This window comes from Haliotis cracherodii, unplaced genomic scaffold, assembly GCF_022045235.1.
Source record: "Haliotis cracherodii isolate W230 unplaced genomic scaffold, xgHalCrac1.p SCAF_12, whole genome shotgun sequence".
NCBI lineage: Eukaryota > Metazoa > Mollusca > Gastropoda > Lepetellida > Haliotidae > Haliotis > Haliotis cracherodii.
Genome location: NW_027266267.1, coordinates 18,466,145 through 18,489,488, shown reverse-complemented (window position 1 = coordinate 18,489,488; position 23,344 = coordinate 18,466,145). Strand labels below are relative to the sequence as shown.

The 23,344-nt window shown below is 41.0% G+C and overlaps 1 protein-coding gene across 1 annotated transcript; it reads right to left on the bottom strand.

Annotated features, from left to right (window-relative positions):
* Positions 1-5,739: 5,739 nt before the first annotated feature.
* LOC139457607 (obscurin-like) lies at positions 5,740-22,433 on the bottom strand. Its single transcript, XM_071238964.1, has 11 exons — positions 22,356-22,433; positions 16,610-16,909; positions 15,584-15,901; positions 12,457-12,798; positions 11,502-11,807; positions 10,759-11,052; positions 9,829-10,125; positions 9,347-9,628; positions 9,055-9,162; positions 8,097-8,112; positions 5,740-6,615 (listed from the first exon to the last, which is right to left on the bottom strand). Exons 1-11 carry the CDS (start codon positions 22,417-22,419, stop codon positions 6,528-6,530), a joined length of 2,415 nt encoding a protein of 804 aa, XP_071095065.1. The 5' UTR covers positions 22,420-22,433; the 3' UTR covers positions 5,740-6,527.
* Positions 22,434-23,344: the final 911 nt, after the last annotated feature.

The window sequence follows — 23,344 nt, the reverse complement described above, 5'->3', positions numbered from 1 at the left end:
AGGTGTTTCCCGTGTTCAAACTGTCAAACATACCCTGTAGCTATAGGTGTTTCCCGTGTTCAAACTGTCAAACATATCCTGGAGCCATAATTGTGTCCCGTGTTCAAACTGTCAAACATACCCTGTAGCTATAGGTGTCTCCCGTGTTCAAACTGTCAAACATACCCTGTAGCTATAGGTGTCTCCCGTGTTCAACCTGTCAAACATACCCTGTAGCTATAGGTGTTACCGTGTTCAAACTGTCAAACATACCCTGTAGCTAAAGGTGTTTCCCGTGTTCAACCTGTCAAGCATACCCTGGAGCCATAATTGTCTCCGGTGTTCAAACTGTCAAACATACCCTGTAGCTATAGATGTTTCCCATGTTCAACCTGTCAAACATACCCTGGAGCTATAGGTGTCTCCCGTGTTCAAACTGTCAAACATACCCTGTAGCTATAGGTGTTTCCCGTGTTCAAACTGTCAAACATACCCTGTAGCTATAGGTGTTTCCCGTGTTCAAACTGTCAAACATACTCTGTAGATATAGGTGTTTCCCGTGTTCAAACTGTCAAACATACCCTGTAGCTATAGGTGTCTCCCGTGTTCAAACTGGCAGACGTGCCATGTAGTCTTTTTTCTCTCAGGGGTTCATGCTGTCAGACATGTTCTGTAACCACATTTATCTCCCGTGTTCATACTATCAGGCATGTCCTCTGACCATGTTCATGAAACAGAGAGGAAGTGGGTGTGTAGTAGGAGGTATGGCTTTATGGAACAGAGAGGTAGGGTTTGTGTAGTAGGAGGTATGGCTTCATGGAACAGAGAGAAAGTGGGTGTGTAGTTGGAAGTATGGCTTTATGGAACAGAGAGAAAGTGGGTGTGTAGTAGGAGGTATGGCTTTATGGAACAGAGAGAAAGTGGGTATGTAGTAGGAGGTATGGCTTTATGGAACAGAGAGAAAATGGGTGTGTAGTAGGAGGTATGGCTTTATGAAACAGAGAGAAAGTGGGTATGTAGTAGGAGGTATGGCTTTATGGAACAGAGAGAAAGTGGGTGTGTAGTTGGAGGTATGGCTTTATGGAACAGAAAGAAAATGGGTGTGTAGTAGGAGGTATGGCTTTATGAAACAGAGAGAAAGTGGGTATGTAGTAGGAGGTATGGCTTTATGGAACAGAGAGAAAGTGGACGTGTAGTAGGAGGTATGGCTATATGGAACAGAGAGAAAGTGGGTATGTAGTAGGAGGTATGGCTTTATGGAACAGAGAGAAAGTGGATGTGTAGTAGGAGGTATGGCTATATAGAACAGAGAGAAAGTCGGTGTGTAGTTGGAGATATGGGTTTATGGAACAGAGAGAAAGTGGGTGTGTAGTAGGAGGTATGGCTTTATGGAACAGAGAGAAATTGGGTATGTAGTAGGAGGTATGGCTTTATCGAACAGAGAGAAAGTGGGTGTGTAGTAGGAGGTATGGCTATTTAGAACAGAGAGAAAGTCGGTGTGTAGTTGGAGATATGGCTTTATGGAACAGAGAGAAAGTGGGTGTGTAGTAGGAGGTATGGCTTTATGGAACAGAGAGAAAGTGGGTGTGTAGTAGGAGGTATGGCTTTATGGAACAGAGAAAAAGTGGGTGTGTAGTTGGAGATATGGCTTTGTGGAACAGAGAGAAAGTGGGAGTGTAGTTGGAGATATGGCTTCATGGAACAGAGAGAAAGTGGGTATGTAGTAGGAGGTATGGCTTTATGGAACAGAGAGAAAGTGGGTGTGTAGTTGGAGGTATGGCTATATGGAACAGAGAGAAAGTGGATATGTAGTAGGAGGTATGGCTTTATGGAACAGAGAGAAAGTGGATGTGTAGTAGGAGGTATGGCTATATAGAACAGAGAGAAAGTCGGTGTGTAGTTGGAGATATGGGTTTATGGAACAGAGAGAAAGTGGGTGTGTAGTAGGAGGTATGGCTTTATGGAACAGAGAGAAATTGGGTATGTAGTAGGAGGTATGGCTTTATCGAACAGAGAGAAAGTGGGTGTGTAGTAGGAGGTATGGCTATTTAGAACAGAGAGAAAGTCGGTGTGTAGTAGGAGATATGGCTTTATGGAACAGAGAGAAAGTGGGTGTGTAGTAGGAGGTATGGCTTTATGGAACAGAGAGAAAGTGGGTGTGTAGTAGGAGGTATGGCTTTATGGAACAGAGAGAAAGTGGGTGTGTAGTTGGAGATATGGCTTTGTGGAACAGAGAGAAAGTGGGCGTGTAGTTGGAGATATGGCTTCATGGAACAGAGAGAAAGTGGGTGTGTAGTTGGAGATATGGCTTTATGGAACAGAGAGAAAGTCGGTGTGTAGTAGGAGGTATGGCTTTATGGAAGAGAGAGGTAGGGTTTGTGGTATGAGGTATGGCTTTATGGAACAGAGAGAAAGTGGGTGTGTAGTTAGAGGTATGGCTTTATGGAACAGAGAGAAAGTGGGTGTGTAGTAGGAGATATGGCTTCATGGAACAGAGAGAAAGTGGGTGTGTAGTTGGAGATATGGCTTTATGAAACAGAGAGAAAGTCGATGTGTAGTTGGAGATATGGCTTTATGGAACAGAGAGAAAGTGGACGTGTAGTAGGAGGTATGGCTTTATGGAACAGGGAGAAAGTGGGTATGTAGTAGGAGGTATGGCTTTATGGAACAGAGAGAAAGTGGGTGTGTAGTTGGAGGTATGGCTTTATGGAACAGAGAGGTAGGGTTTGTGGTAGGAGGTATGACTTCATGGAACAGAGAGAAAGTGGGTGTGTAGTTGGAGGTATGGCTTTATGGAACATAGAGAAAGTGGATGTGCAGTGGGAGGTATGGCTTCATGGAATAGAGCGGACATGGGTGTGTAGTTGGAGGTATGGCTTTATGGAACAGAGAGGTAGGGTTTGTGGTAGGAGGTATGGCCATATGGAACAGAGAGAAAGTGGGTGTGTAGTAGGAGGTATGGCTTTATGGAACAGAGAGAAAGTGGGTGTGTAGTTGGAGGTATGGCTTTATGGAACAGAGAGAAAGTGGGTGTGTAGTAGGAGGTATGGCTTTATGGAACAGAGAGAAAGTGGGTGTGTAGTTGGAGGTATGGCTTGATGGGACATAGAAAAAGTGGGTGTGTAGTAGGAGGTATGGCTTTATGGAACAGAGAGAAAGTGGGTATGTAGTAGGAGGTATGGCTTTATGGAACAGAGAGGTAGTGGGTGTGTAGTTGGAGCTATGGCTATATGGAACAGAGAGGTAGGGTTTGAGGTAGGAGGTATGGCTATATGGAACAGAGAGAAAGTGGGTGTGTAGTTGGGGGTATGGCTTGATGGAACAGAGAGAAAGTGGGTGTGTAGTTGGAGGTATGGCTTTATGGAACAGACAGGTAGTGGGTGTGTAGTAGGAGGTATGGCTATATGGAAGAAAGAGGAAGTCGGTGAGTGGTTGGAGATATGGCTTTATGGATCAGAGAGAAAGTGGGTGTGTAGTAGGAGATATGGCTTTATGGAACAGAGAGAAAGTGGGTGTGTAGTTGGAGGTATGGCTTTATGGAACAGAGAGAAAGTGGGTGTGTAGTTGGAGGTATGGCTTTATGGAACAGAGAGAAAGTGGGTGTGTAGTTGGAGGTATGGCTTTATGGGACACAGAGAAAGTGGGTGTGTAGTAGGAGGTATGGCTTTATGGGACACAGAGAAAGTGGGTGTGTAGTTAGATGTATGGCTTTATGGAACAGAGAGGTAGGTTTTGTGGTAGGGGGTATGGCTTCTTGGAACAGGGAGGAAGTGGGTGTGTAGTAGGAGGTATGGCTTTATGGAACAGAGAGAAAGTCGATGTGTAGTAGGAGGTATGGCTTTATGGAACAGAGAGAAAGTGGGTGTGTAGTTGGAGGTATGGCTTTATCGAACAGAGAGAAAGTGGGTGTGTAGTAGGAGATATGGCTTTATGGAACAGAGAGAAAGTGGGTGTGTAGTTGGAGGTATGGCTTTATGGAACAGAGAGAAAGTGGGTGTGTAGTTGGAGGTATGGCTTTATGGAACAGAGAGAAAGTGGGTGTGTAGTAGGAGGTATGGTTTTATAGAACAGAGAGAAAGTGGGTGTGTAGTAGGAGGTATGGCTTCATGGAACAGAGAGAAAGTGGGTGTGTAGTAGGAGGTATGGCTTTATGGGACACAGAGAAAGTGGGTGTGTAGTTAGAGGTATGGCTTTATGGAACAGAGAGGTCGGTTTTGTGGTAGGGGGTATGGCTTCGTGGAACAGGGAGGAAGTGTGTGTGTAGTAGGAGGTATGGCTTTATGGAACAGAGAGAAAGTGGGTGTGTAGTTGGAGGTATGGCTTTATGGAACAGAGAGAAAGTGGGTGTGTAGTAGGAGGTATGGCTTTATGGAACAGAGAGGTAGGTTTTGTGGTAGGAGGTATGGCTTCTTGGAACAGGGAGGAAGCGGGTGTGTAGTAGGAGGTATGGCTTTATGGAACAGAGAGAAAGTGGGTGTGTAGTAGGAGGTATGGCTTTATGGAACAGAGAGGTAGGTTTTGTGGTAGGAGGTATGGCTTCTTGGAACAGGGAGGAAGTGGGTGTGTAGTAGGAGGTATGGCTTCTTGGAACAGAGAGGAAGTTGGTGTGTAGTAGGAGGTATGGCTTTATGGAACAGAGAGAAAGGGGGTGTGTAGTTGGAGATATGGCTTCTTCCAACAGAGAGAAAGTGGGTGTGTAGTAGGAGGTATGGCTTTATGGAACAGAGAGAAAGTGGGTGTGTAGTTTGAGGTATGGCTTTATGGAACAGAGAGAAAGTGGGTGTGTAGTAGGAGGTATGGCTTTATGGAACAGAGAGGTAGGTTTTGTGGTAGGAGGTATGGCTTCGTGGAACAGGGAGGAAGTGTGTGTGTAGTAGGAGGTATGGCTTTATGGAACCGAGAGAAAGTGGGTGTGTAGTTGGAGGTATGGCTTCATGGAACAGAGAGAAAGTGGGTGTGTAGTAGGAGGTATGGCTTTATGGAACAGAGAGGTAGGTTTTGTGGTAGGAGGTATGGCTTCTTGGAACAGGGAGGAAGTGGGTGTGTAGTAGGAGGTATGGCTTCTTGCAACAGAGAGGAAGTTGGTGTGTAGAAGGAGGTATGCCTTCTTGCAACAGAGAGGAAGTGGGTATGTAGTAGGAGATATGGCTTCTTCCAACAGGGAGGAAGTGGGTGTGTAGTTGGAGATATGGCTTCTTGCAATAGGGAGGAAGTGGGTATGTAGTTGGAGGTATGGCTTTATGGAACAGAGAGAAAGTGGGTGTTTTGTAGGAAGTATGGCTTCTTGCAACAGGGAGGAAGTAGGTGTGTAGTTGGAGGTATGGCTTCAGAGAACAGGGAGGACGTAGGTGTGTAGTTGGAGATATGACAACTTGCAACAGAGAGCGAGTGGGTGTGTAGCAAGAGATATGGCTTCTTGTAGCAGAGAGGAAGGGGATGTGTACTAGGATGTATGGTTTCAAAGAACAAGGTGTGTAGTTGGAGGTATGGCTTCAGAGAACAGGGAGGATGTAGGTATGTATTTGGAGGTATGTCTTCAGACGACAGGAGGAAGTGGGTGTGTTGTAGGAGGTATGTCTTCAAAAAGCAGGGAGGGTGTGCTATCGAAGCTCAATCTTTAGTTTCTTGCGTTTGAATGTTGTAGGATATTGTAGTCTGGAAACGAAGGACAGGTCAGTGGTCTCACACACTGTAGAACCTTGCTGGTCAGTAAGTCAATGTTCACGCATGCAAAAGACAACATGAAATGTTTATGGCAGACGTTTTTATTTTCAGAAATTGAAGTCATACAACACAAAAATTAAGGTCAGGAACGTGAAGACGTTTGAAAGGATTGCCATCTTAACACAATAAATCAAGGACAACTGTTCGTGTCAGCTTCCTGTCAACACAACAAGGATTATTGAAGAAAGACAAACATAGTTAAACGTTCATATAATTATTTCAGAGGAAATCAGAACCCATATATTCTCAAGCAATATATACAACACCACCAATGCTAAGGCCGGATTTCAATTTCAATTCGAGTCATCTGGAGACAATTCTGATTTGTTGTCAGCGTGACACAGAACCTGACGGTCATATTGCTTTTCAAGCAACACAAGCAACAGCGGCCTGGATGCAGAGTAACCTCCCTGAAAATGTCAAGATCTGCTGACTATCTGTTGGAATCTTATATACGCCCAGGGCATGGTTCATGATAATTAATCACTGTAAACATGTGGTTTCACAAAGAGTGGTAAAGTGTATGGCATTGTACTATATAACGTGTAACATTTATGATTAACTAATAAAATCTGTGGACCGATCTTCTTATACATAACCAAATATAGGAACGAAACGGCAACGACAAAAAGCGATAAATGCTATCAGTAACATAATAATTCATAATATGTTAGTAAAAGACTCCCTGTGTGGTGTGACTGGAATCTTGGATTGACCAATGATGATTTGTCAGTCCGTGTAAATACCATGCCATGGTGCTCAAAGCAACATTATCCATCTCACTTAACCATTCATGAAGTTCATGACGTTTCCGAATACTAACACTAGTCCTTTATTAGCGTGGCCTCATCTGAAACAGGAATTGCTGACTGGTCGATGTCGCTCATTCGAACACTGTCTGCTGGGATGTATCTGTGGAATTACAATATACAGCAATGTATTTGACATGAACTTAGGCCATGGGCTACTTAGGTCCACCGTGCACCCCGTGAAAGTTTGAGCGATCTGCGTAGAGTGAATTGGCATATGTGTATTCTACCAAGTAAAAGTTTAATAGCTATTATGCTTGTCATTATATTTTTATGAAAGTAACATAATCGTAATCGTATTTTTATATATTACACATGGAAATTGGACAATTTTAAAAACATTTATTGACCTTTGTTGAAGTACAAAAATGACGCTGACGTGGAATGCAAAATCGCGATTTTGAGGGTACCTCCACAAATATGATGAAAACAGGAAGTACATCCCTATATTTTCAATGTTAACATATGATTTCATGTTCAGGACACTCTAAAGCTTCAGGAAAAGTAAGTTTTGTTGGGATGTGGGGTTGGGGGGGGGGGGGGGGGGGGGGCGGTTAGGAGCACGGTGGACCTAAGTAGCCGATGGCCATGCTAAGCAAACACGCTGTTTCCATCCAAATGCAACGTCTCACTTCAACCTATTAGAAACTAGAGGAATAAGCAGGAAATGCGCCCTGCTACCTTGATTGGATAACATGATGTCCACCCTCATTATGTGTTTCAAAATGACATTGGAGGTGAGATAAATCCTTGATGGTAATCACTCGAAAACGTGAAAACTTTCATTGCTAAAATCACTGCATTTGAATATTAGATCTCAGTTGTACATGCACGTGGCATATCATGTAGCACAGGGTTAAAAAGAGTACTAAGTTTCAAACAATACAGATATCACATTTCTTTCCTTAATTCTGAAAAATAAAATTTACACTTCTTTCAACATTCGAAGATCGTACGTTTCGAGAAGAGGAGCTTTGGTTTATACTATGCTATTTCTTTAATGTCTCAAGATGGGTGTGTAAGGGAGACAAATTCTATGGACATACAGCTTCTTCGTCACAGTGAAGTCAACGTTTCTGTGTAGATACTAACACCCTTATCAAGAAAGTGATGTACAGAAGTGCAAAGTAAGAAGCTTATATACTTGAGGATAATTATAATTTATACAGGTTGAATAAGGATAGATCCATGTTTACACAACACCTAAGGTTGGAGCCTGATTGATGTACATATTAGAATAAATAGTATTAACAAGGATGGATAGAGTAAGATAATAGAGTGATTGATATGGACAAGTTGATTGGAAGCTAGTATTAAGACAAGAAGGATTAAGATATATACACAAAATGGACAAAGGAAATGAGATAAATATTGTTTAGTGATAGACTCGTGGGAGGCCGTATCTACACGGAATTCCTTGTAATACAGAAGTTGTATATTCATAGAAGTGTATCATTTCATCATAATCAATTTCTAAAGAAATAACCATACAAAGAATTAGATGGGTGTGTAAGTGATTATTGGATAAGGCATGTGCATTGATTATTATCATTTGAATATAGTATTTGAAAATGAATACTTTACCTTATTTCCACTGAACCTGTGGACAAAACGTGATCATGAACTATTCATTAAGAAGTTTTCATGATACCATTACTCTTCAACGTTCAAAACAAAACATTCATCTGTGTTACGTTTATAAGTATGTACACGGTCATCGAATTGCAAGACCCCCCACACCCCCCTTTCGTGTGGTGGTGATATTATATATCAATTGAAAGTGCATACAAAGAACTTTCATTTGGAATCATCATATATTGCCAATGCAAGAGAATAACCATTCAAGATTATCCGCCGAAAAAGATTCCATTTGACACAAAGGGACAATAGCTGTGTATGCACCACTGAAAATCAGTGATGACACCAGGTGTTCCAGAAAAAGGGTATGCATCCTGCCCAACCGGTAGCTCCCAGCAGAAACTGATGAGCGTTCATTGGTTGAAACCTTGTTGCCAAGCTTCTACCTAAAACTATGTTTCTCGTACATTAGCCACTGCAATATTAGCTCCTAAGCCACATAGTTATGTCCCGTAAGCGTAGCATATACCTTTGAGTATGGGTTTAAATCCTGGTTCGCCCTGAGTACGTTTCTGTATTTCTGTTTTTTTTATTCTTTGTTGTGTAACACCACAGTCATCAATATTCCAGCAATATGACAGGGCTCTAATAATAATCTGTCCCAGACATTATGACATTATGATCATCGGTCTACACAACTGGTACACGGTGACATGCATCAACCAAGTCAGGGAGTCTGACTACCCGTTAGTCCCTCTTAAGAGAAGCATGGGTTGCTGAAGACCAATTCTAACCCGGATTTTCACGGGTTTAATGCATGTCAGCCGAGTGCCTGTTCTCGTGGGCTTCACCAAAGTGGTAAACGACTGACATCCAGTGCACTCATTCAGCATATCCATATAGAATGACATACAATTCAACATGCAACTACCTTTGGAATTTAGAAAGAAGTGCATATACTTACGTTTGGTCCTTTTGTATAGAAGGAGGAAGACGACAAAAATAATGGCAACACTTGCAATGACTGCTGCACATGCACCAGCAACAATAGCTGTTCTATGTGATGGATCAGCTACAAACGAAGGACATAATGTAAATGAAAAAGCTTGAAATAACATTGTCTATGACTGCCACAGATAAAAAAGTTGAAGACGTTTCTCTGATTCTGGAGAGGCACAAAGAATTTGATATTGATGCATTTACATCTATACATAATCTTTTTGTCAGATAACCTCATACAAAAGATTAAAACTAACCCCAAATCAGGATCTCAGCTGTCTCGCTCCAGTCAGAGACCAACGTATCGTGTTCAGTCCGACATGAATATGTGCCCTCGTCCTCCTTTCTGGCATCAGTAATGGTGAGAGTTCCTTCTCTCATCTGATACCTTCCTCCACTCTCTATTTGGACGTTGTTCCTTCTCCACGTGAAGGCCACATGCGCAGTCCGGGATCGACTCCGGGCAGGGGAGGAACATGTCAGTGTCACTGTCTGCCCAGGTGTAGCTTGAACGTGGGCGCTGACATGAGGGGCAGGGCCTGTTATAACCACCAAAAAACTGTTGTATATCACACTTTCACAATATTATAGAATATTTTCATATCAAATATTTTCTTGCACTACACGTTATTGTATCTGGATAAATTAAAAACATACACAATTCCACAATTTTTGGTCAATCCATTTCAAGATACCATGTATTTAACATTGATTTAGAACTTGTGCTTTGCATTCTTACCAAAGATGTCAACCTCTGTAACGTCACTCCAAGGTGATCGATATCCTCGTTCCTCTGCTCGACAGGAATAATTGCCCGCGTCTTCTTTGCCGACATCAGTGATAGTGAGCATAGGTCCGTCAATGTCATACCTCCCTCCACTCTGTATCTTGATGTTGTTCCTCCTCCAAGTGTATGTGATGATACCGGGGTGATGATGACGCCGCCACGAGAAAGAGGATGATAAACACATCAGTTTTACAGTCCGTACTGACACAGTCTCCACCGGGGAACTGATGATTGGTTTGGAAGGTGACTCTGTTGACAAAAAACACATACTTTCTCATCTGTTGAATCCGGACTCTGAATCCTGTTAATCTGGAATCCTGTTAATACCGAATCACATTTTCGGTCCATGTATGCTTTCTTTAATGATATTTTGTTCAGCCCCCGCCATTATATTTCTGGAATATTGCTAAAAGCGGCGTAAAAAACATGTTCACTCTTTCAATCTTATCCTAAATACCTATTTCTTATATGCAGCAATAATCTGATCAATCAGAGTCCAGGTAAACCAGACTTCAATTCTGGTCCTCATGAAGTCCTGTTTAGACAGAATCAACTGCAGTGTGCATCACACATTTGGAATTTGATGACACAACAAATATGTAAATATGAGGGCAACATATGTAAACCTGAAACAAGTAGAAATTGATATACTAAGGAGATTCTGCGTTTGCCAATATAGAATTATACTGTAATATAATTGAAATATTGTCTATAGTAACGTTTACCTCATTCACTTATTGACTCCATGGTATAAGAAACACCTTTTTGCAAAATTGTGAACATTCTGCCTATGAAACTCAAAATGTGGGTGCGTCATTTGAGTGAACATGCATCTTGATTTACATCAGCAGTAATTCTTACACAAGAATAGCATATTCTTACCCATGACGTCAAGACTGATGTCATCACTCCATGCAGAGGCCAGACTCCCTTCCTTGGCCTGACACGAATATCTGCCTCTGTGATGTTTCTTGGTTACATTGACAATAAGGTGAGATCCCTTCATCACATACATCCCTCCATGTCGTAGCCGTTTGTTGTGCCTCCTCCAGATGTAAGACAGTCGTGGGCGATATTTTTTCGGCAGACTCTTCGCTTCTGAGGAGCAAGATAATGTCACAGGTCCTCCTACAACAGCTGCATCACTAGCGTGTATGGCTGGTTTGCTTGGTGGTTCTGTGAGCAGTGGGAAAAAATACTGCACTCAGAAATAATCCAGTTGTACGATAGCTGTCTTTACATTTTGGAAACTGAAACAGGCACTCTATTGATTGAAATTATGAGCATTGATCTTCGAAATTGCGATGCAATGACATGCATTATCTTCGTCACTGTGCTTGATCATCCGATCGCCTCTTACGACAAGTGAGGGTTGCTGGAGAACAATTCTAACCTGAATATTCACTGGGCAGTAGAAATAACACTGTCTTGTATAATATATTGTGTGCACATTAAGTGCACTGACCACATTTACCTACTTCAGGAATAAGGGCGTTGTGGAATCTTCCCTTTATATGCCGGTTGCCATCCTGTCTTTGAGACAGAACATGTTAGCTATATGATCATGGTAGAAACATTCATAATACGATGCCGTAATACTGAGTACACCATGAAATTATACTTACTTTGTACAACCAGAACATTGTCACACAACGATCGGCCACAGTGGTAGTGTCCAGCATCTCTTAACCTTACGTTGTACATTGTCAGCAGCAAAGCGCGAGAGTCAGGGAAGACAATAATCCCTGTTATCCTTATCTTTGACCAGAATGACCGCCAGACATGCACATTGTCGTCTATCACGGACATCAAGGCGTGTGTTCTCGGTTTCTCAACGCGGAACCGACCTCCTTGGCTGGGCATCTTCCATACTATGGTGGCGTTCCCTCCCTCACGGGCAAGTGTATACTTTGTGTAGAGATCTGTTGACACTGGAAAATGATTCACATCTATTTATTTACTTATATACAATATATTAGCACTATTGATCTCATTATTATAACAATTGGTCCTGAGATTAATTGCGTTACATGAACTAATGTGTGGAATGACATAGTCATGGTTTCTCTTGATAATCAACAATTATCGTGACTAATTCTAACTGAACAATATAATTATTTCACCATGCTGATTTATTGTTTGCAAAGAGTCTCATAGCAACATGACGTCATATGAATGTCGTCCGTTCATAGTTTATGACGTCAAAAACGATCACATGGGGCGCCGTTCAACAACTGACCAGATGAGTTTTCATGCATTTGTTTTTAAAAAGAAAATGGTGAATATTAGGAATCACCCTCTGAGAACACGGAAGCGAAGTTTATCTGGTCATGCAAGGGTCTGAACGTAATTCAATCTGGGCTGACAATCCGTAATTCCACGTAGCTAAGGTTGTAATCTAAATGTCTCATGTATTGTGTTTAGAATATTTCGAAAAAACTGGTGTGCATTTTTCCAGGATATATATTTTAAGACATACGAGACAGTAAAAGACGTACATTGGTGCATCTGGTTAAACTCCATTTCTCCCACATTGCAGGCAAGGAAACATATTGACTTCATATATTCTGAAAAGCTCACATTTCTTCTCTGTGGTGTACGCATCACTCTCCTCAGTGCTGAGGCGGTGATCCAGCTGGGCGTGACACGTGTAGCGATCTGTGTCCTCTTCCATACTTAGATCGGTCATAGTCAGAAAGCTAATGTAATATCGCAGGCTTAGCATCCACTGAGCATGTACTGACGTCACATTATACCTGTGTCCTGTCTCTAGGGTTACACCATTCTTCCTCCACGTGAAGGATGCGATAATATGATGGTACCTGTGGCTGTTAACGGCAATATTAAAGTGACAGGCTAGTTTTAACCCCTTTCCAGGCTGCGTGGCATCGGGACCGACGATGTATGGATGCTGTAAGTCATCTGATTTAGATAGAAATATAGAAAAATGATTCACTTGATGTGATATACCAGATGCTAATACATATCATTAATGAACATATTTATCAACAACATATATGCTCAGCACGATGTCTGAAAAACCAATATCGGTTGAGATTCAGTTCAGATATTTTCGTTGGTTTTCGGACCATGCTTACACCTAAGCAATATTCCACGCGTGTCAGTGTGATTTAGATACATAGCCTGGTTTTGTGGTTAGACAATTATTGTCATTAACATTAACGTTGATGCACATTCAAAACCTTACACATATGATACAGGAAACAGTGAATCACATGTTGAATGATAGAGTGGTCACATTTAATTTAACCTTTATTTTATTTAATTACTGCCTTTGAAAACCAAAATGCAACGCAGTCTCGGACAAGACATGCAGCAAGACCGCTAGCATGATTTTGTCACCCTATGTAAGGTAAAATAATGATGGGTGGCTGTTGTTCAGTAACTGTAGAATGGAATTGGCAAGGCGTCCTAAGATCATGCAGTTTGGTCACATGTGTTCAGTGAGACCCACTTGGCCCACAAAGCGATCTTAGCGCTAAGATGATCGTAACTCCCCTACTTTAACAGAGGCTTACAGTAGTCGTTGCACTAAGATCGCTTTGTGCAAGTTGGCCCTGCCCTGCTAATGAACGCTACCAGCAGTGTATCATAGCACAATACGACCCATATGTCGATGGCTCAAAAATGTGTGATTGTCAGACTTCTTTATTGGTATGGAGTTTGAAGGCTGTTTGCACACAGAAGTAGTCGTTAGTTCCAACAAGATAACTCCCACCTTACGAACAGCTCGTGTTGCAATGGATGCCAAGGGCTGCATCCAGGACCCTCATCCAGAGCATACCCTGGCGATGTAAAGCAGTTGTGCGGGCCACGGTGGCCTCTGTCGTTATCATATCCTTTACGTTAATTAATTGTGTTGATTCAATACCATGTGGATTCTCAAAAACTCGGGATTTGCTTGACTTTTTTCAATCTCAGAAAAGAACCAAGTGCATATTTGATTTTTCGACTTTGTACACCACTATCCAACATGAGAAACTTCAGGAAACACTTCATTCCTTGATCTATAGAGTAATTGTTACAAAACGTGGGGACCACAGATACAGTTCAGAGGATCAGGAAAATTTGTAAAGTTAAACGCAAATGCCATTTGAAGTTGGCTGAGAAAGCAATTATGTGAAATGCTGGACTTTATCATTGATAGCATCTACTACAATTTGGGGGTAAGACATTTAGGCAAGAAGTAGGCATCCCTATGAGCAGCATTAGTGCCCCCCCTTCTAGCGGATCTGTTTCTTTATGCGTACGAGTCGGAGTTTCTGTTCGGATTGGCAAAGTCAAAACAAGGTAATTTGGCAACAAAACGTTTAACTTCAACTTCAGGTATATCGATGATCTGATATCGCTTAATCACAATTCCCTTCCGCCGTTTTACCCACCTGAACTAGAAATATAGGAGACCAGTGAGACAGCTTGATGTGTTTCATAATTAGATGCTTGATGTGTTTCATAATTAGATGCATAAAGATTCCAAGTGACAAAACACTCCACAAGAGGGATGACTTCAACTTTCCAATAGTCAACTATCCATTCATGTTGAGCAATATTCCAGCAGCTCCAGCATTTGGTGTTTACATTTCACAACTTTTGGTATACAATCGAGCATGCTCTTTCCAGCAAAATTTCAAAGAAAGTCTTATGACTCTTTTTCAGGAGGTTTTTGATCACGGTTACAACATTAAAAACCTCAGTAAAGCTTTCAAAAAGTTTTATGGTAGATATGTGGAGGATATTTTACAAAATTGACGCATCAGTGACGAAAATTATGTCTGATGCAATTCACTATTTTGTACCATATGTTCCCGTGTTTTTATAAGTGAACAATTGACTTGCCTTTGCGTGTGTTTGTGACGGGTGACACCAGTCGGGCAGGATACGCTCATCTTTTCATGAACACCTGGTATCATCATTCATAAACACATGCCTACGATATAGTCCGAAACGTGTTATCGACACTATTGAGATTTCTATAGGATATGGAAAGGGTTTTGTTGCTTTAGTTACACACCATCGTCAAGCATTTAAGCTTCAGTGTAGGGCCGTCGTCGACAGGCATTTATTAGATAGAATTGTGTACAATTGGTTACAAATCTGCATGATTAGGTGATTGACATGATGATTTTGCCAGTGACAAACTATTGATAATGTCACGTGCTTATGACCGCTTCCAGCAGTGGCTCAGTGATGTGTGGGTTGTCAGACCTCATTATCGTGACAAAGTTTTTAAACTAGTCGGGGTACCCTTGTCACATACAATTGGTCGTTAGTTTCACAACTCCAACGTACACACTGTACAGGTTTCAATGGATTCCTGGTCGCAACACTATTGAAAATCATTGGGTGCAAAAACTTCCGGTAGAGCCTCACAATCTAAACCAATTCTTTGTACCTTTGCAAGGGAATTGGCTCAGTATACCAAGGGATGCATTCCTAAGCCAGGCAGTTGTCCGGGCCTACTCGGGTGACACTCGAAGTCACATCCTTTATTTCACATTGTACTTGAAAATGACCATTGGTCATCTTATGCCCATCATTCAGCCACTAAATAATCATTGTATAAGCAATACTTACTAAATACAGTTATTTAGTTACATAGCAGGTAAACATGATCATCTATAGCTCACCATCCAGTCACTAAATAGTCGTTGCAGAAGTACGCCAAAAAGTAAGAAGCAGTACTTACTTATTATAGAAACCTCTTGTCCACATGCAGGTATTCTTGGCCCTTTTGAACTTGGCGAGCCAGCAAAACACCTGAAGTATCCATCATCCGATCTGCTCAGAGTAGGCAGATCAAAGCTGAATACCCCACTTCCTGATGGTGTGATGTTACCGGTGAAATAGCCGCTTGCGTTGCCGCACTTCGTGACTTCTTTATAGTTCGTTATGTGGAAGAAGCATTCACCTGACTTCATCACCGTGAACTCCTTGACGCCAGGGTTTGGTAAATTCCAGGAAATAGACAGAGGCTCTCCATGGAGACCATAAGTGGCATTGACATCTGAAAATAACGCATTGAACGTTAGTGGTCATTGCCACTGGATTAAATCACAAATTGTTCCTGTTAACAGTGTGTATTAAAAGCATGTGTCTATTCGAGACAGTACAATGCACTTGGTGAAGAAGCAGATACATTGTCAGTAACGTTGAAAACACATTTGCCTGATTTTAGTATTGGGGGTTGGGGGGGGTTGGCTGTGTCCATGACACATTTCCTCCCTCATGATAACTGTAAGTCATAGAAACATACACATATACACCTGTTGGTTTATAATTGTAGCCACGACAGCTTATATCTTTTCACTCATTTGGGAAAAGTCTCATGAAGCAATGGTATCTTCATTCCAATAGAAGAAAAATATGTCATTTCGGGGTTTCAGGCGTTTTCAAATAACTCTCCAAAGATATAGAATGTCCATGAACCGATGCACTTGCCGATTCAATCATGATTAGCATTATCAATAGCTGATATCAATACCATGCTGTATTTGATGTTGGAATAATGCAGGTCCAATTTTGATATAGATCTGCACAGTTAACGCATAAACTTGGTATTCCGCTACAATATAAGGGATGATGAACGAACTGAAAGTTAACCATTTACATCTTCTCATGTTAACGTACATCTCACACTAAACTTAGCCTGTAAAGATACATTGCCATTTAGTCTTATTCCATAACCTAAATATGACGTACATAAAATACCTACCCAACACATGAAGTTCTTCTCCACAACGAGCAATCCTTGATCCCCTATGGTAAGGTGAACAGATGTACGAGCCGTCATCTTCCAGTGTTACATTCCGCAGAACAAAACTGAACACTCCAGCTCCGTCTGATGTCACGTTTCCTGTGAACTCTACTCTCGGGTTACAGGCTGTGACGTTGTCAAAGTCAGTAACGTTGAAGACACATATGCCTGATTTTAGTATTGAAAACTCCCTGACAGGGGGGTCGGGCTGTTTCCATGACAAAGACACATTTCCTCCCTCATGGATAACGGTAAGTCCTAGAAACATATATGAGAAAGAAATGTCACAGTTGTGGCTCTGACACAGGAGGGGCGTGTGTTTAGATTAATTGTGCGTGTTCTGCAATTGACTTCATCATGTTTCATAAGCTGTTGTGACCAAGTGCCTGTACAGTGACCCTTCAGAGACATTATTTTTCGAGTTTTCATTGCTTTTCTAAGGAAACAGTGTTTTCAGATAGATTTTCAAATCCTCTTCAGCCAAATCCTAACGGTGGTGGTGCGTGGAGATGGCGGTGTCATGAATAAATCTTTTTTAAAACACTTTTTTATGATGTTTTATTTTACCTTTTCTATCGTTTGGTTCAATGTGAAATATACCGAACATGTCCATGAGAGTGTCATAAACGTTATCATATGGAAGCAAATGATATGCCTTCATTAAGTGTATACATCTCATCATCAAACAAGTCAGGGTTCAGGCCAAGGACACTCAAGTCATCTGATACCAAACGTATACAGTTCTCATGGAGTATCGGCATGGATCGATATGTATAAGGATGTATTCATACGCAGATTTTCTTATGTGTGAAAGTGCTTCGTCAAAGGCCACACTCCTCAGATCAACAGCCTTTGTATTATCATTTGCCTTCAAGCTTTTTCACACCTTCTCCGCTTACCAATCATTGAACTGTTGGCTCAATTGTTTTATTGTATTGTTTTTACGGAAGTGCTCCACTCACTGCTAATAAGCAGTGCTATTTGCTGATTGATTGAATTAAGGTAAGGGTGGAATAAGGTAAGGATTGTTTCATTCCACTGGGGAGGGGGTGGGGAGGTCGCATTGATACTGGGTCGCATCTTTGGCAAGGCGTCACTGGTCGTGTTAATTTGGAGACATATTAGTTGAAAGTACCAGTACCAGTACGAGGTGAGTACCAGTGCTGTTTTATTTTCTGGTTTATTAAATTGTGGTTGTAATAGTAGCGTAGTGTAGTGGGATGTATGTGTCAGGTGGTGGTTTGTCATGACTATATGTGTCAGGAATAGGGTTATGTGGTATACCTAGGTTATGAGTATGGAGTAGTTTAAGTAGGTGTGTTATAAAAAGGGTGTTTCAACTTTTTAAGGGTTTTTTGCTTGTGTTTTGATATTTTGTCAATTTTATGTAGATGGGTTTGTACTGGGCCCTAGTCAAGTAATTAAGTAAGTGTTTTATGTTATGGTTATGCCTAATATTAGTATTAATGTGTTTAGTCCCGTGAGGTTCCGGGTTAGGATTGGCCTTCAGCAAACAATGCTGGTTGAAATGGGCGACTCGCGGGATCGGATGAGTTGCCTCGCTGATTTGGTTGATGCATGTCATCGTATCCCAATTGCATGAATACGGTGAAATTTAGAGAAATGATGTCTTTCATGATCACTTGATAACCATTATCTAACGATCAGGTATCAGAAAGAGTTGTGTTAGACCTCTAGTGTTTGTCACTTTGGAAAGTATGAATGGAAATCTTTGGATATCTTAAATACGTCCATGTATTGCTTTGTTGTTTAGGTTTTGCATCAGGCCATTGCCCATAAGGATGTCAAAAGCTTTGCTGTCATCGATAAATGTCCAGTGTGTATTGTTTTTAGTTTTGCGTTGGTCTGACATCCTGCTCCTAATGTAAATGTTTGACGATTTGGACTTAAGCTGCTCTCGTCAGGGCTAGTATGTTCTTTTTGAGAGATTTGGAGTTTGAGCCTGGTATTTATAATTGAGTCCATGATTTTACAAAGGTAGGAGTTTAGGCAAATGAAACGGTCACAGGGAGGCTCATGTGGTGTTTCCCTGGTTTAAGGACTAGTATCATTTCAGCTGCGGTCCATTGTTTGGGGATTGTGCAAGATATAGTAATGACAGTATTTAAAAAACATAATGATGGGGAGTTTATTTAATGTGATTTAACTTATATTGTCTAGCTCTGTGGCTGAGACTGTATTTTTTGGTATTTTTAGTGTTTTGGGTAATTCATTTATGTTCATTGTTGCGTTATGTGATAAGTGAGTGTGATCTAGTCTCTGTGAAAATTTGTGGTAATTTGTAGTAGAGTTTTGGAATTAAAGTAAGTGAGTGAGTGAGTGAGTGTTTTTTTTACGCCGCTATAAGAAATATTTCAGCAATATCACGGCGGGGAACACAAGAAATGGGCTTTACACATTGAACCCATGTCGGGAATCAAACCTGGATCTTCGACGTGACGAGCGAACGCTTTCCCCACTGGGCTACCCCACCGCCCCTGAAATTAAAGTGGGTGATGGAGGTAGCTGCTTCTTTGTGAAAAAGTGGGCAGCAATAAACTTCGTGATATGTGGCGAAATAGAAGATATCTCGTATTACTTTAAATCTGTTGCACAATATTCGAGAAATTGCTTGCCTTTTATAAGATACTATCAAAAGTTTGCCAATGATTTGTTTTTTGGTATTATTTCTTAGTTGTTTTACCAATTGTAATTTAGAACGGTGTCTCTTTGGTGCATTGAGGGCCTTTCTGTTCTTTCTTTTTTTTCTAGCAGTTAGGGTTATGTGTATGTTTCATTTTGGATAACGGTAAACATTAAGTAGTAATTTCATGTTTTTTGTTTGTGAAGTATGTTTTGACGGTTTGTGTGCCTGTGTTTTGTATTTATGTTGTCTATTTGGTAGCAGAGTTTTATAAACAGCCGGCGGTAGGCTTTTTTTACTTATTTATTTTTTTAATTTATCTTCTCGGTATTTGGGTCTATTATTATATTTGGGGATAGAGTTTGTTTGTTTGTTTTGACAGCTATATAACTGCGGTCTGTAAATAATCGAGTCTTCACCACACACTCAAAGGTTTGACATCATGAGAATCGATCCACGCATTTGGGATACGATGACATGAATCAACCAAGGCAGCGAGTCTGACCACCCGATCCCGTTAGTTGCCTCTTATCGCATTGGTTGCTGAAGACCTATGTTAACCTGGACCTTCCTGGGTACTGGCAATAGTGGGGGTTATTGTGGAACAGTGGTCGCCGCTCCAGGTATCATTATACTGGGTATTTAATAAAGGTTTTTCTGTAGTCACAGAAAGGTCCACAAAGGTTTGTAAATGGCTGGTAGGATATCGGGTTGGTTATGATTTAACATTATTTATATTATTACTGTCAATTCAGTCTATAAGGAATTTGCCGAATTTTATCAGTACGTTTATTTTTGCCACACATTGGATGGTGAGCGTTGAAATCTCCTAAAGAGGTGTATCCGAGGTTATAGATTTACGAGCTTAGATGTCAACGTCAATTTGTGAATAGGGTTTCGTTTTAGTATGTTAGATAGTTATTGAATTTAGTCAATATTGTTTTATGAATCGTGGTACTTAGAGCAAGCACTTAAAGATTTGTGTGAAATGTGTCAGTTATGCCACAATATAAATTATGTTAAATGCATATACCAAAGTCGAAAATAGGCATCTTCCCGAGGCAAGGGCGTTAACCGACTTTAAAAGTCTAGTTCCCACAAGTCTAATCCATTACGTCATTTGTGTGATAGTACTGATTAGTTATTAATCATTGCTGCTAACTTGTGCACATCAGTTTGTTGAACGCACCTGACGCTGTGTGAGTTCATTGTGTGTTACTTCCCTAAAGCCTTAAGGTTTTACGTTTGTTATTATAACTCAGCGTTAATATACAGTAAGATACGGTTATAACGAACTCAAAGGGACCATTGATATTAGTTCGATATAACCGTAGTTCGTTATAAGCATATATACAACATATATACAGCAAATGTGGGGGACCAAAAACATATTCGTTATATCCGTGAGTTCGGTATAAGCGTGTTCGTTATAAACGTATTTTACTGTATCCGTAGGCTTCAGTATGGTTTATGTTTGTCAATACGCAATGTACCATCGGTCTTTCAAATTTCACGACCATGTTCGCTAGTAACTCTTTAAACCATTGCGTGGCACCTGTGTGTGAGGCGTATTCTAGCGCCGACAGCGTAGGTAGCGTAATTGTTGGCTAAGCACCGTGACAGTAACCCCTGTGTGTTCATTTTAGACGTCTACTTTGATTCCCTATCTGTAAATGTTTCAAAGTCGAAACTTCTTCCATAACACAATCACAAAAAAACTGTGAACTCTTCGGTTAAAGAGAATATGATGAAGGAAGTGGCATCGGTTAAACCGAATATTTTCAATGGTTTGAAAGGTCGCATTCAGGGCGGAGTGAAGATTTTAATCTGCAGCTATGTCTGCTTTATGTACCCAAACCTTATTGTCGCCATAATACTTGACCCACTTCAATGATACACAACAGAATCACGTGGGCACATATCCTGTAAGCATCCCTTGTAAGGTTTTCCGCCTGACACATATTGCAACACTTGTTGTAACTAATGTAGATACCTCAACACGTCCTTGCAGGCTTCGACACAGCGTCAAAGCAAGTCTTTACAAATAAAATGTCCCTATTTTGTAAATCCAAACAGGCATGTTCAAGCCATAATGACCAATACTGTTTAAGATTAATTCTATGTTGGACATCTTACTCGTGTTTTGGATTACTATGTGATAACTTCGATTTTACTGAATTTGATAAACAGGCCTTTCTACAGTAAATGAGCGCAGCAGTCTATTCAGGCCGGAACTAGGTCAAGTTGCATTGCACTTGTGATGAACCGGCATGTACTTGACACTGTCCCCCTCAAATTATTACGGTAAACTTTCTGACATATGGCAGACATATCAGGTTTTAAATAAAACTAAAAAACTACAAAAAATATCGAACAAATTTAAGAACAAGTAAGCCAAATATGACATGGTATAAACATATAAAAACATCAGTTGCTGAAAGAAAATTCTAGGCTTCTCTCTGGGTGTGGGGCGGTCGGGTAGCCTAGTGGTTAAAGCGTTCGCTCGTCACGCAGAAGACCCGGGTTCGATTCCCGACATGGGTACAATGTGTGAAGCCCATTTCTGGTGTCCCCCGCCGTGATATTGCTGCAATATTGCTAAAAGCGGCGTAAAACCATACTCACTCACTCACTCACTCTCTCTGGGTGATTGGACACAGGATTACAAAGTAGTTATATTCATGATGTAACGGACACAATTCAACTTCATCATTCATTTGTCAGTTTGACGAATATCTATAAAGAAACTGCTCTTACTGGAATGCAGTATCCATTATCATCGTATCTAAAATACTTAAACCTGCAATATTTGTACCCTCGTAAATTCCTAGTGAGTGAGTGAGTAAAGTTTTACGCCGTTTTAGCAATATTCCAGCTATATCATCGGGATTCGAACCCGGGTCTTCAGCGTGACGAGCGAACGCTTTAACCACTAGGCTACCCGACTGCCCCCGTAGATTCCTAAACTAAGCGTGAAATTGCTACTGTGGTACAAATACACTCTTCCACAGATCAAAATGTCTAAACATTATATGATCATTAAGATTCAAGCCGCCTTACCTTCAACACTACGCCACAGCAAGACCCACACTATGGGAATATCAAGCAAGCAGTTATGCTTCATACTGGTGGGATAGCTGCCACTGATTGTTAGGAGTTCACGTGACTACAGGAGTTTTATGTCCCGTTTCCCACCAGCTGTATTTTAGTTTAGTTATGAGTCAGTGTGAATGCTTATAGGCTGTACACTACATCCCCGTTGGAAACTTATGGTCCAGTGATGCCAATTAATGAACATTAAACTATTTGAATCTGACTGGCAGACTGACATGGCTCAGTTCTCCGCCCCCCGTATTATGCCATGGCATATTTGTTTGTTTCGTTGTTGTTTAACGCCGCACTCAGCAATATTCAAGCTATATGACGGAGGTCTGTAAGTAACCGAGTCTGGACCAGACAATCCAGTGATTGACAACATGAGCATCGATCAACGCACTTGGGATCGATGACATACATCAACCAAGTCAGCGAGCCTGACAACCCGATCCCGTTAGTCGCCTCTTACGACAAGCATAGTCGCCCTTTACAGCAATCATGGGTTGCTGAAGACCTATTCTACCCTGGATCTTCATGGGCGCATGGCACATCAAGACATGGGGCCCACGTGGTGATTCCGGGTCAAAAGAGGAGATATAATGGATCTCGGTAACCTAGCGTGGGTCGTTGATTATAATAATAATCAGAGGATTGTCTTGTCGAGATAGTTTATATATAGCCATCCACATTGTTTAATGTGTTTCTCATCTCCTTCCTCAACCAACAACAGAGCGTGCAGGAGATAAAAAACCAAAAACCTTGTTTTTCAATAATTGAACAACATATTATATACAGTTTTTTATATCAAGTTTTAAAGAACACTTGGTAATAGTCTTAAATTCAACTAAGAGTCGCCTTACTTCAGAAACGAATTTTTAATGAATATAGATAAAGAAAGATCAATCTGAATTGTTTTTTTTATTGAACATGTCACGGTAGGAATATTTTTTCAT

Excerpts from the sequence above, each read along its gene's own strand:
- LOC139457607 (XM_071238964.1), bottom strand. The coding sequence starts at position 22,419 with ATGAAGCATAACTGCTTGCTTGATATTCCCATAGTGTGGGTCTTGCTG. Across the intron at positions 16,910-22,355 it reads GCTGTGGCGTAGTGTTGAAG|GACTTACCGTTATCCATGAG; the intron begins GTAAGGCGGCTT and ends ATATGTTTCTAG. Across the intron at positions 11,053-11,501 it reads CAATGTTCTGGTTGTACAAA|AACCACCAAGCAAACCAGCC; the intron begins GTAAGTATAATT and ends CACTGCTCACAG.